Source organism: Engraulis encrasicolus, chromosome 5, assembly GCF_034702125.1.
Source record: "Engraulis encrasicolus isolate BLACKSEA-1 chromosome 5, IST_EnEncr_1.0, whole genome shotgun sequence".
NCBI lineage: Eukaryota > Metazoa > Chordata > Actinopteri > Clupeiformes > Engraulidae > Engraulis > Engraulis encrasicolus.
The window spans coordinates 43,309,578-43,322,077 of record NC_085861.1 but is presented as its reverse complement, the minus strand read 5'-3'; the positions used below and the strand labels follow the sequence as shown (position 1 = coordinate 43,322,077).

General features: G+C 43.7%; 1 protein-coding gene across 1 annotated transcript in view; it reads right to left on the bottom strand.

Moving 5' to 3' along the window:
* The window catches only part of thsd7ab (thrombospondin, type I, domain containing 7Ab), a 196,096-nt gene that overhangs the window by 61,643 nt on the left and 121,953 nt on the right, over window positions 1–12,500 (bottom strand). Inside the window, exons 12-16 of the mRNA XM_063199502.1 lie at window positions 12,336–12,471; window positions 11,162–11,265; window positions 6,999–7,193; window positions 3,788–3,915; window positions 3,646–3,739 (exon numbers count right to left, since the gene is read on the bottom strand). Coding sequence (XP_063055572.1) covers window positions 3,646–3,739; window positions 3,788–3,915; window positions 6,999–7,193; window positions 11,162–11,265; window positions 12,336–12,471 — 657 coding nt within the window. The remainder of the gene's footprint in view (window positions 1–3,645; window positions 3,740–3,787; window positions 3,916–6,998; window positions 7,194–11,161; window positions 11,266–12,335; window positions 12,472–12,500) is intronic.

Sequence of the window (12,500 nt, the reverse complement as noted above, 5' to 3'; positions counted from 1 at the left end):
TCATCTTTCATTAGAATTTGTTCATTCATTGTCTCAAATCTCATGAGCCTGAATGTTGCGAAATGCAGCTCCAGGCGCCAGGGTCAATGTTGCGCAACTCAACATCAGGCTTCAATGGGTTAATCCACTCATTCAGTGCCACCATATCTCACCAACCTTGTCCTACAACAGTTATCTAGTGGCAGCATGCCCCTCACTGTTTTGGTGCTGTTCCACCAAACCAACCAATGCCACTTCAAACATCCATGCAGTTCAAACTCACAATCCACCCCGCAGCACTCCAGCCATCCTTAGTAGTAGTATCCTTAAGAAGACACTTTCCTACTTTGTTTAGGTACAAAATATTGGTTACAATCCCTGGAGCAATGTCTTGCTCAAAGACACTTCAGCCATGAATGAGGGTGTAGGAAACGACCCACATGTTTCCTACTGCCACCTTTCCTCATTTACGTGATGAACTTATGGCCATACCTGTAGGTCTGCAGCTGTTCAACCAACCAGCACCATCCCTAGCCTGATTATCATCGACTTTCAATCTCTTCGAGACTTGGTTGACCAAGAGCATAACAATTAACGTTTCCCAAACAGCACGGTTTACCCGCCCCTCTAGGTTTGCTACTGGTTGACTGGTTTCCAACAAGGTGTGTGGAGTTCCCGATTTTTCGGGAGATCAGAAACGATATTTACATTGCTCTTGGCTTGACTAGAAGCAATGCCGGAGGTGTTGTGTCACTAGAAGGGCGTGGCCTGGCTACACCATTCCACCCTACAAAACCCCATTCAACCAATTTGACCACACCCAGCGAGCAGCACTCACCCAAGCACCCACTCCATCTATCCTGTGCTACCAAACCAATGCCACCAAGGACCAACCAGGGTTGCCAGATGTGGCTGATGATTTCCAGACCAATATGTGTTCATAAAATGCCTGGATGCAAATCCTGCCCAATTTTAAATGAATTATCTTGATTTCTATGGCCACACATCTACAAAAATACCCACCCTATGCATTTTTTTACACACAGATGGTCATACTAAGTAGCCCAATAAGGTGGGAAACAATCCAATCTGGCAACTCTGGCACCACCTCCTCTGTCCTGTTCTGGTCCCATATAAACTCTGCAGTCTCATAGTTATTCACAGTCCATCAGCTCTCAGTATTCAAGTGGCACCCTTCTCACTACATGACTTCTGTTCATCTAGTCTACAATCTTCCCATGCAGCAGTCTCAATTAACTCATGCAAATCACCCCATTTATAGCAAAAACAATGACAGAAGAAGTAAGCAACACAAAAACAACATTAATATTTTAAGGATGACAGCTTATCAAGACAAAAGGAGCTCCGCTGAACACGACTTCTTTTGAAAGTCAACTTCCCCTTCTCCCAAGTCTTTTTAAAAAAGAACACTTTGGCAAAGCTTTGTGAGTGATTGGTTTTGGCATCACACTCTGCAATGTCGACACTCTGACACAGCCTGTCATTATGTCTTGATGGGCAAGACAAGACAAAGTATTGCAAATAACAGGGACAATTAACCTAGAGTCTAGAGTGTCACGGCTCGGTACGTGTCTCACGCTTATTCGGGTGCATTAAGGGGCAGATGTGCGAACGGGAGGGCAGTAAGTAAGACTAAACTATATAAATGGATCTCCTCTGAACCACTCATCCCTTGGTTATCTTTTGGTATGCGTGCCATGCATAAAGTAAAACATGCCGATGTACGTAAGCGTATGATTTAGTGTGTTTAGCCGTGATTAATGTTACAGTAGATCCATTAGATCTGAGTGTGTCAGTGTGCCAGTGTGTGGTGTGTGTGTATGTGTGCCAGTGGGGTGCTGGTGTGTGTACTGTATAAGGCTACTCTGTGCGTCAGTTTGTGGGGATGAGGGTTGTAAAGTCGAGTGAGAGTGAGATGTTTGTTCAGTCTGATGCAGTTAGATACTCGTATAAAGCTCCAAAGGAGATTACAACACTGTATGTGCAGCGAGAGAGAGAGAGAGAGAGACTAAGGGAAAAAGAAAGAAAGAAAAGAAAAGAAAAGAAAAGAAAAGAAAAAAAAGAAAGAACAAAAGTGAGGGATAGGTCAACCAGAAAACTGCAGTGGTGCCGTAGTTGGAGCGCTCATATCTAAGTTGGGCAGGCACCCAGGGCAAGCCAGGTTCAAATGTGGTCATTTCCCAACCCTATCCAACCCCATGTCCCCCGCCCCACAACTCTCTGCCTGTCTTCTCTTCACTGTCATATCCAATAAAGTCACAATTTTTTCAAAAGGAAAATACTTCTAGAAAGTGAAGGACACAGACAGAAACACGGGAAGAGAAAACAAACGAGAGAGAGAGAGAGAGAGAGAGAGAGAGAGAGAGAGAGAGAGAGAGAGAGAGAGAGAGAGAGAGAGAGAGAGAGAGACTGTGTATGATAGAGTACACAAAAAGGGGGAAGAGGAGATAAAGAAGATATGTAGAAAAAAAGGTTGATAGACATTTGTAAAGAAGAGGGATAAATATCGATGGATAGCGTGGAAGAGAGGTGGAAAAAGAGTAATGGAACAGAGACAAAGAACAGAGAAGTCGAGAAAATGTTGAGCAAGGAAAGTGACAGAAAGCAAACAGAGATCAAGATAGATAGCTAGATAGTGATAAATGGGCAGCAGGGACTGTAGACAAGCGGAAAGATCCGGAAAGACCAAAAGCATATATACAGAGAGGAATAAGAAAGCGTAAAACCCGGAGGGGCCATAGACAGACGCATCTCAAGGAATACAAATACAACGGGAAAAACTCTACTCACTACTGTATGTAAGTAAAACTAATATATTAAAACTAATATAACGCTTTGTAGATACACACAATATGAATATATTTCAAGCCTTGTTTTGATGTTGGATTTCATTTCGATGATTACAGCTTACAGCTAATGAAAATCCAGAATTCATTATCTTCAAACTGGAATTTTAATATCAGATCATTAATACAGATATGATGACAACCTTAAAAAGTATTTTAATATTTTGCCCTCAATACTCGGTTTGGCCTAATTTTGTATTTCGAGCTGACTTCAAGGCCTTCATTGTCATTTAACAGTTAGTAAAAATGACAAAGCAAGGCCATAAAGTTACGAGACAAAAGAGTATGAAGTTGTCAAATGCAATGAAAAGAGCAAGGAACAAGAGATACAGAATGGCAGAAAGAAAATATAAGTGGTGAAATTGCGCAGACATGAATAGTGCAGACAAGAATAGTAGATGTCCAATGCATCCTAATAATCCTAAAAATGAAGATGCATCTGAACAGAGATGGGGAGAGAGAGAGAGAGAGAGAGAGAGAGAGAGAGAGAGAGAGAGAGAGAGAGAGAGAGAGAGAGAGAGAGAGAGAGAGAGAGAGAGAGAGAGAGAGAGAGAGAGAGGCATGCTCAGGAAGAGAGAGAGAGATAGACAGACAAAGAGGGAGAAAGAACAGACAAACAAACGGACAGACAGACAGACGCATGCACACACGTGGTCACACACACACACACACACACACACACACACACACACACACACACACACACACACACACACACACACACACACACACACACACACACACACACACACACACACACACACACACACACACACACCGAAAGTATGCATCCCCTTACCGTGGCTGTTGCAGCGTGATGTCTCCACCAGTCTGTTGTTCTGGTCGTAGCAGGCCATGGCCTGGTAGCGGTAGCCCTGGCCGCACTCGCGCACCTCCGCCGGCGTGGGGAACTTGCCCACCGCTGGGGGCTCCGGCCGCACCTCCGGCAGCACGCAGTCCGACCAGTTGCCTACGGGCTGGGCGTTGTACTTGTCACACGGGCAGTACTGGGTCTCGCTCAGCGGGAACTGCTGGCTGTTCTTGCACTTGTCCCTCTTCTTGCTTTTGCCTGATGGAAGGTGGTGGGGAAGGTGAAAGTGAAACTGTTGTGCTTTTTTGTATTCCAGGAGGACACGCACTGACGCACGCACGCACGCACGCACGCACGCGCGCACGCGCACACACACATACACACACACAAACACACACACAAACACACACAACTAAGATCATCCACAACAACCACTGAACAGCTTTATCTTCATGCACAGTAGCATCATCACACCCCTGAACCAACTGAACAGTTGACCTTCTTGCTTTTCACTGATACAAGGGGGTAGGTGAAAGGGAAACTGTTGTACTTTTTATATTTCAAGATGCAGTAACAAACAGTGAACAGTTCATCTTCCTGTTTTTGCCTGTCACACGGGAGGAAGGTGATAGTGTAACTGAGGTTGTTTTTGTATTTCAGTGCGTTATCACCACACAGTCACTCAAAAGTTCTTTTTGCTTTTGCCTGACACATAAGGAGAAAGTGAAACTTTCGTAGTTTCTGTATTTCAGATGGACACACAAACACACAACAAACATAATCCACCTCAACCACTGAACAGTTAATATTCTTGTATTTGCCTGATACAGAGGTAAGGTTAAATAAACTGATACAATGACTGTGGTACCATCACAAACACATGGCACAGAAGGAAGGTGAAACAAACTGCTATTGTTTTTTGTGTTTTTTTTTTTGAGGACACACTAGCTGTGGTATCACCACAAGCATCTCATTAGTTCATTTCTTTGCTTTTGTCTGACGCAAGACACAAGGTGACTCAAACTGCTCTTGTCTTTTTTTGAGGACACATAAACAAACAATAACACTGCAATAACCACCACCACCAGAAGCTCTGCTGTTTTGTGTTTATATTCTTGGATTTTGTATGACACTATGTAGGCAGAGGACAAGATGTTGTGAAACTGCAATAGTACTGAAATGAGAGGAGAATTCTTTCAACTTTTAACATGCAGTTGTATTGCTCATGCTACTCTTCATTTGACAGTAACCAACGACACAGCATTTTTTATGCTAACCCTTCAAAATATCATCTCAAATTTTGGTGCTGTGTTGTAAGGTGTCTTCTGATGTTGCATAACTTTTGGGACATTTAAAAAAAATAAAACGTAAACAAACCATGACCCAAATTAGAATGATCAGGACGAAAGAAATGTTGAGCCCTGACAAGCCAAGGTTAGTGTGAGCAATACAACTGCAAGGGTAAATTGTACGGAATTCTACTTTAAGGACAGTGACGAGCACATGTAGTGTTTCCAAATAATTTACTACTGTGCATAAAAGTTTGTGAGTTACATCTCTGTTTCCCAACCAGGGGTACGTGTACCACTAGGGGTACGTGAGCACACTGCAGGGGGTACATGGAAAAAAAATATTATAACATCAGCATAGACACATCGGGACAGAGAAAGCGATATAACACATGAATTAGGGGGTACTCATGATGACACAATGTTAAAAAACCTTAGGGGGTACACGAGACAAAAAAGGTTGGGAAACACTGAGTTACACCATGCTGTAGAGAGCTTTATATACGTATATAACAATATTGCTATATAAGCTGCGTTGTTGATTGTATATTTCCTTGGTTATCTTCGTGAGAAACTACAGCATAGTACGTTAAATCTAGGTGTAAAAATAAGTAGCTGTCCATATTTACCATCAACGATAAAAGTTTAAAACCAAGGAGATGTAAAACGATGGTTGGACATAGAACACATCTGGGCCAAGGGCTTTGCGTGAGAGGCGCTCGATAAACACTATAAATAAACAGTTACACAGTTGTGCTGCGAATGGGAAGAGCATTGTGGCAAAGCTCATTCTCCACTATAAGAGGCAGTTACTGGCCAGGCAGGAGAGATAGGTCCCAAGACGGCAATCAACATGATCAATATCAGGCATTATTATCACCATTGAACAGGTGGATGCCACAAGTGGTATAGATAGAGGCAGGGACGCTGACAGGGAGGGACAAACAGGTCAGCTGTCCCGGGCCCAGGGGGAGAGAAAGAGGGGGCCCCAGAACTGGGTCCTCTCTACATTCCATGTATTGGATGGAGGGCCCTTTCAGATTACTTTGTTCTGGGCCCATACAAAGCTGTCAGCGGCCCCTGGATAGAGGACCTGAGGATGGCCGTGAGCACGCTGTAAAGAAGAACAATATCTTCTCAACAAGTGCTTTAAGCACATAACGGGAACATTACGTGACATTCATCTCTGAGGAAGAAAAGACAACATAATGGCCAGCACAATTGAAACGGCGGGTCCGCTGCTATAACCCTTTCTTACAGAATGACGCTTTCATTAGCTGTTTTCATTGCCCTCTGTCCTTTGCCTGGTGTATTTAGAGTAGAGTAGAAAGAATATGTTCGATCGGCGCCCCTTTGAGCCCTCGGCACTTAATTCAATGTGTGAGCTTTCGCAGCGTTTGGCTGTGCACACTTCACAGCAGCAACACTTCACAGCACTCATCCAGTTTAGAGACCTTTGTCTGTCGTCTCAACAGCAATTTTCTGCTTTAAAGAAGCTCTAAAGTTTGATAACTGCAAGTTCTTCACCAGGTTCTTCAGGTCACACCTACTCACTTTTGTAGGACTCTTTGCCAAGAATGCCTTCCTTTGGTTAATACACTGAACCCAACTGAACCCGCTGAAGTCCCACTGCCGATAGCTTCTCTCTCTCTCTCTCTCTCTCTCTCTCTCTCTCTCTCTCTCTCTCTCTCTCTCTCTCTCTCTCTCTCTCTCTCTCTCTCTCTCTCTCTCTCTCTCTCACACACACAGACACACACACACACACACACACACACACACACACACACACACACACAAGCTATCTATCTATCTATCTATCTATCTATCTATCTATCTATCTATCTATCTGTCTATCTATCTATCTATCTATCTGTCCATCCATCTGAAGAAGAAGGAGAAGAAGAAGAAGGAGAAGAAGAAGAAGAAGAAGAAGAAGAAGAAGAAGAAGAAGAAGAAGAAGAAGAAGAAGAAGAAGAAGAAGAAGAAGAAGAAGAAGAAGAAGAAGAAGAAGAACCACAGTACTTCAAAAAAACAAAAGAGCACCCTCCTTACCCACGAGCGTCCTCCGGCGAGTGCGCACGCCCACGCAGTCGAAGTCGCAGGGCGAGAACTTGGACCAGGGGGTGAGCTGGCAGTCGTCCTGGCAGGGCAGCTGGCAAGGCTGGGTGATGGGGGGCATGGTGCTGGCAAGCCTCAGACAGTGGCCCATGTCCGCCAGGGAGCCGTCCAGCTGCCGGCAGGAGACCGCTGCAGGGCACAGCACAGGGTCGCAGGGCACAACATGGAAAAGGAAGCATAAACAGGATTGGAACAAGACAAAGAGAGAAGAGAAGAATAGAACAGGGCCTGAAGGGAGGAGCATGGAAGCTGACAAGGGGGGACAAAGGGGTCTGCTGTCCCGGGACCAGAGAGAAGGGGGGACCAGAATTGGATTCTCATTACATTGTATGTATTGGGTGAGGGGGCCCATTCAGATGACTTTGTCCTGGGCCTAGCCAAAGCTGTCAGCAACACTGGGTAGGAGTGCTGTGTGAACAGTGTTGTTGTTAGTGATTATGGCTGAAAGTTTAAATGCATTTTTCTTTGCATTTGCTCTTGAAACTCTTTTCAGTTACAACAAGAGTTTTTTTGTACATTTTTAATATTATTTGGAACATAGAACGGCTTTTTATGCATTTTAATTCAGATGGATCTCTCTAATGGTCTGTGAAATTAAAACATGTAAGCTGATACTTAAAACATGTTGAGAGTTTCTTTAAAATATGCAATATGCAAGACCTTCCCGTTGCTCAGGACTCCAATGCAATCTTCTGATAGTCACACAGAGCGCTGACTAATCTATAAATCTGACTGAAGCTGGGCTCTCCTGTGATGCCAACCTTGAAGACATACCCTAGGCAGTTAATGTACTTCAACTGAGCAACTCATAAAAAGGCTTCTCACAAGGGGACAGTCATGCTGTAATGTCAGCAATACCAACAGCCAAGGCCGCTGACAGCTTTTGCTGGGCCCGGGACAAAGTCATCTGAATGGGCCCCCTACCCAATACATTTAATGTAATGGGGACCCAATTCTGGGCCCCCTATCTCCATTGGCCCAGGACGACATACACCTTTGTCCTGCCTACAGAATCCACACGGAGGTCTAATACACACGCACGCACGCACGCACACACACACGCACGCACACACACACACACGCACGCACGCACGCACACACACACGCACGCACACACACACACACATGCACACACATGCACACAGAGCAAGGCTGTGATAGACTACCGGTGTCAGGTGAGACTCGTATCAGGGGTCATAAATTCACACCATAGCACAGTCTTCCTCACTCGTCCCCTGTTAAACTATCAGTCTTAGCTGAGCCTGTGAGAAGTGGATGGTCACTCATGTGATCATATGGGTCAATGTTCTACTGTTGGGTCGAATCGTAGTGTTGAGAGCGTACATGCAAACACATGCCATATCACAAACCAAAATATGAACTTCTCAGTACTTCAGTACACTATAAATCAGTACTTTTTGAATTATGTGTGTATACGCAGCAAGAATCTACTGTACTTAGCTGTGATTTATGACTTGAGTAATGGCAAAAACTACCAAACTTCTGTGCACCCCACTCCCCTTCCCCCCCGAGTCGTGACATTGTACGGTATCTGAAGCACTCCTAAATATCACATCAATAAGATTAACAGAGGATGACTCAAAGCGGCTGGAACATTCCGACTACAAAATGTTATAGTAAATTGTCCTGGTGTCCTGCTACAGGGTGACAATGCCCACAGTCTACATTGTGAGGGGAATTTTGAGTGGATGTTTTGTCCTCTATCCACATTGCAATTTGTCATCTTCTCTTCTACCGTACACTGTTGTTTGTATTGTTATTATTATTTTTTAAAGAAATGCTGTCCCCAACTTCACTGAGAAACAAGCCACCACTGTTAATGGCTACATTACAATGCATTAACCCAGGGGGAGAGCGAGGTGGCTGCTGCAATAGTGTGGCACTGTATTCATGGGACAGATGGATGAAAGTCTACACATCTCACTGCACTTGTAGAATGTTTAAAAGCCACAAAAGGAGCATATTGCAATGCTCTCGGGAGACTCTGTTTTATTTCCCCCCCCAAAAAAAGCAATTTGAAAAGGTAGCACATATTTGAGCTCTCAAACACCAAGCGAATCAAAACAATTTAGGTAAGTTAGCAGAGCCTGAAAAAAAAAGAAACGCTGCATCGATATAAACTTCCCAGTCTGGATGGAAAAAAACTACCATGTTATGGAGAGCTCAGCCTCACTGCACTATCAAATCAAGCATAAAACTTTGAAATGGGAAATATTTTTTTTAGCCTCTAGACTTCAACGCAGGTCTGGGCAGAGCAGAGTACTCCTTTAATCATAACTGTAGAGGAGGTGTAATTGTTCCCACTGCAATATTAACTTCATTTATTTGACATGGTCTGTGAGCACTGAAATTGACTAATGCATTTAATCTCCTGTAATAAATATGTTGGCCTGGTAATACATGTGACATATATATATTTAAAGTACATTTAGAAAGCATGTCTACAAAGTAAAAAATGCAGTCATAACTCAACACTTGGAGGGATGATTTAACACCAACTAGTTTGGTCCCAGAGTCCCTATGTGTTGAAATAACACTACATTTGTACTGCATAGGGGAGCATTGTGATTAATATCTTCATCAGACACTGGTACACGTGATAAGGGACTTGATAATTGAATAGGCAAACAGCTGAAGGCAGACCAGATATTAGACCTTAGGCCATGCTCCTGTGGGCATACAGCGCTGGCATGAAGTCATCGCCACCAGCACCCACCCACACAATTAGCAGTCTAAGTGATTATCGCTTACAGCGAAAACAATCACACTGGAGGGGATGAGGAATGGCTCTGTTCTGTACGCACCACCAGGCATGTGGGTTAGCCTGCCAGCTGAGAGTATGTCAGCTCATCACGTGCTCAGAGTCATGGACATTCTCAATGGGCATGTTTGCTTCACACTGGATGTGGGCACGTTTTGTGGCTAAACTTTAAAGTGGTAGTTCGCTATTTTAGACATTAAGCCCTGTTTGTGTGACTTCTGGGGTGAAGTAGAGATGTTCTCATCACAATTTTGACATTTGGTGCTGAACGGAGCATTTGGGTATCCAAGACTGCAGCCCCCCCTACCTTTACATTGACTCCAATAGAGCACTCAAGCAATCGATTATAAAATGGCATTAAACTTTTGTTTGAGAAGACATGAAACTCACCGTGTGGTCAGTGGTAGACAGAGATAAATTGACCCGAAAATTGCAGCGAAATATGCCTTCTAACTGTTGTTTAGCATTTGGCGGACCTATTTTTCCCCAGACGCAGTTGAATAGCAGTAGACATCCAGCCAGTAGGTAGCGATAGTGTGTTGTTTATGTAGACATCAAGGAGCGAGGTAGAACGGCTATCTTTGAGCGGGACTGGCTACAAAAACTACAGCTTGCATACAAACCATAGATAGTAACGTAAACAAACGCACCCCCATTTCCGGTCGCGCGGAGTAATACTAGTCAAACCAATACAATCAATGAAGACGGACAATAATGAATATATCTTATCTGGAAGCGTATTTCGCTGTGATTTTCGAGCCAACGTATCGCTGCCCACCTCTGACCACTCGGTGAGTTTCATGTCTCTGCAAACGAAAGTTTAATGCCATTTTATGATCGATTGCTTGAGTGCTTCATTGGAGTCAATGTAAAGGTGGGGGGGCTGCAGTCTTGAATACCCAAATGCTCCGTTCAGCACCAAATGTCAAAATTGTGATGAGAACATCTCTCACAAACAAGGCTTAATGTCTAAAATAGCGAACTACCACTTTAAAGGTCTCCCATCAATTTCAGTTTTCTAACCAGACAGCGACTCACTTCCAGTGATCTACTTAGACATCTAGACACAAGCTCCTTGTTCCCTTTCAGTAGGTCAAAACTGAACAGTTATTTTTTTGATGAAATGTGAAATCAATTTCAGCTGTTATCTCTTTTGATTACCATGACTTGGGTGAATGATCTTCACTGATGGGAAGAGAAGAGAAGAGAAGAGAAGAGAAGAGAAGAGAAGAGAAGAGAAGAGAAGAGAAGAGAAGAGAAGAGAAGAGAAGAGAAGAGAAGAGAAGAGAAGAGAAGAGAAGAGAGAGGGGCTCACCTCTGGTCTGTAGGCCCGACCCACAAGCCTCTTGTGCTCCGGGGCTCTCCTGACGAATGGACCAGGGCACCAGCTGACATCGGCGCCACTTGTGGGTCTTCCATCTTCCAATAACAATTAGAAAGTCAGGGTTTTTAGCTGCACACCACCAATGTGAGGTCAAAGTCAAAATTCAAAGTGTACTTTATTATCAAAAATCACCTCCTTCCCTTATTGGTTGGAGAGTAAGTGGATCAAGTAATTCTTTACAGTTAGCACAGAAGATCGAAATTGCGTTTGACCACTGACCAGTCTCCAATGTGCCGATAAACTAAACAATGTGTGAATATTATGCAAATATAAGTTAGCAGAGTGTTCATTTTCATCTTTTCCCCACTCGAGTCATGATGAACAAGTGATTATATCGAGATTTTTTTAGTTGGATGTGTGACTTCACTGTTCCACTTTGCACCTTATGTTTCACATCATCTTGTGAGATGACAAAGTGCTAATGGACTTGACACAGCTCCGTGCCCTTTTACTCAGTCAGACACAGGGAGCGAAATTCTGTTGCAAATCGGCTTGGCCAATTTATGCCCTAAACTTGCTATTCTGGCGTCTGACATTTCCATTTTGCAATGTGGCTACATGTGGCTCGCCTTTTTAAAGGGAACAAAAAAGGCGAGTGACAAAACGCATTAGAGGGTGTCACCACAGAGGCCACAGACAGTCTCAGCACGGTAAACAAAAGCTAATAACCATTCACTACACCGACTGGCGAAAAAGAAAATCTCTCTATTGTTGTTTTCTCTCTGCCACTCTCTGTAAATACGTGTTGTCGCTCGCATTTTTATGTTAGAAAATCAAGCAAACAAACAAACAAACAAACCTAAATCCCAATTTTTTTTTTAGCTCCAGTGCACAGCCCTGGGCAGGTGCTAGTGATGGCTGGATTAGTAGACACTTAAAAAGTTCAAGATGGGTCACAGCGCACTGCTTGATTTCACAGATGTTATTCTTATTCACTCACAATAAAAATGAGTCAAGCAATATGTAGTGACCCATCTTGGACTTTAAAACAAACAAAACTAATTATAATCATTTGCTTTTGGTGCGTTCATGCGGTCAGTCTTATAACGATTTCAAATAAAGTGGCACCCAAAAGAGTAAACTAGTACGTCCACTGTAGTCTAACCTGAAGCCGGGGCAGACGACGGGCGCATCACACTCTTTGTCCTCGTAGAGCACTTCAGGACACTCCTGACCCCCGTTGGATGGTAGCTGGATGATGATGCGTCTGCGTGACTGCTTGGGCTTCTGACTCACCATGCCTGTGTTTGGAAGAAGGACGACAGCAATG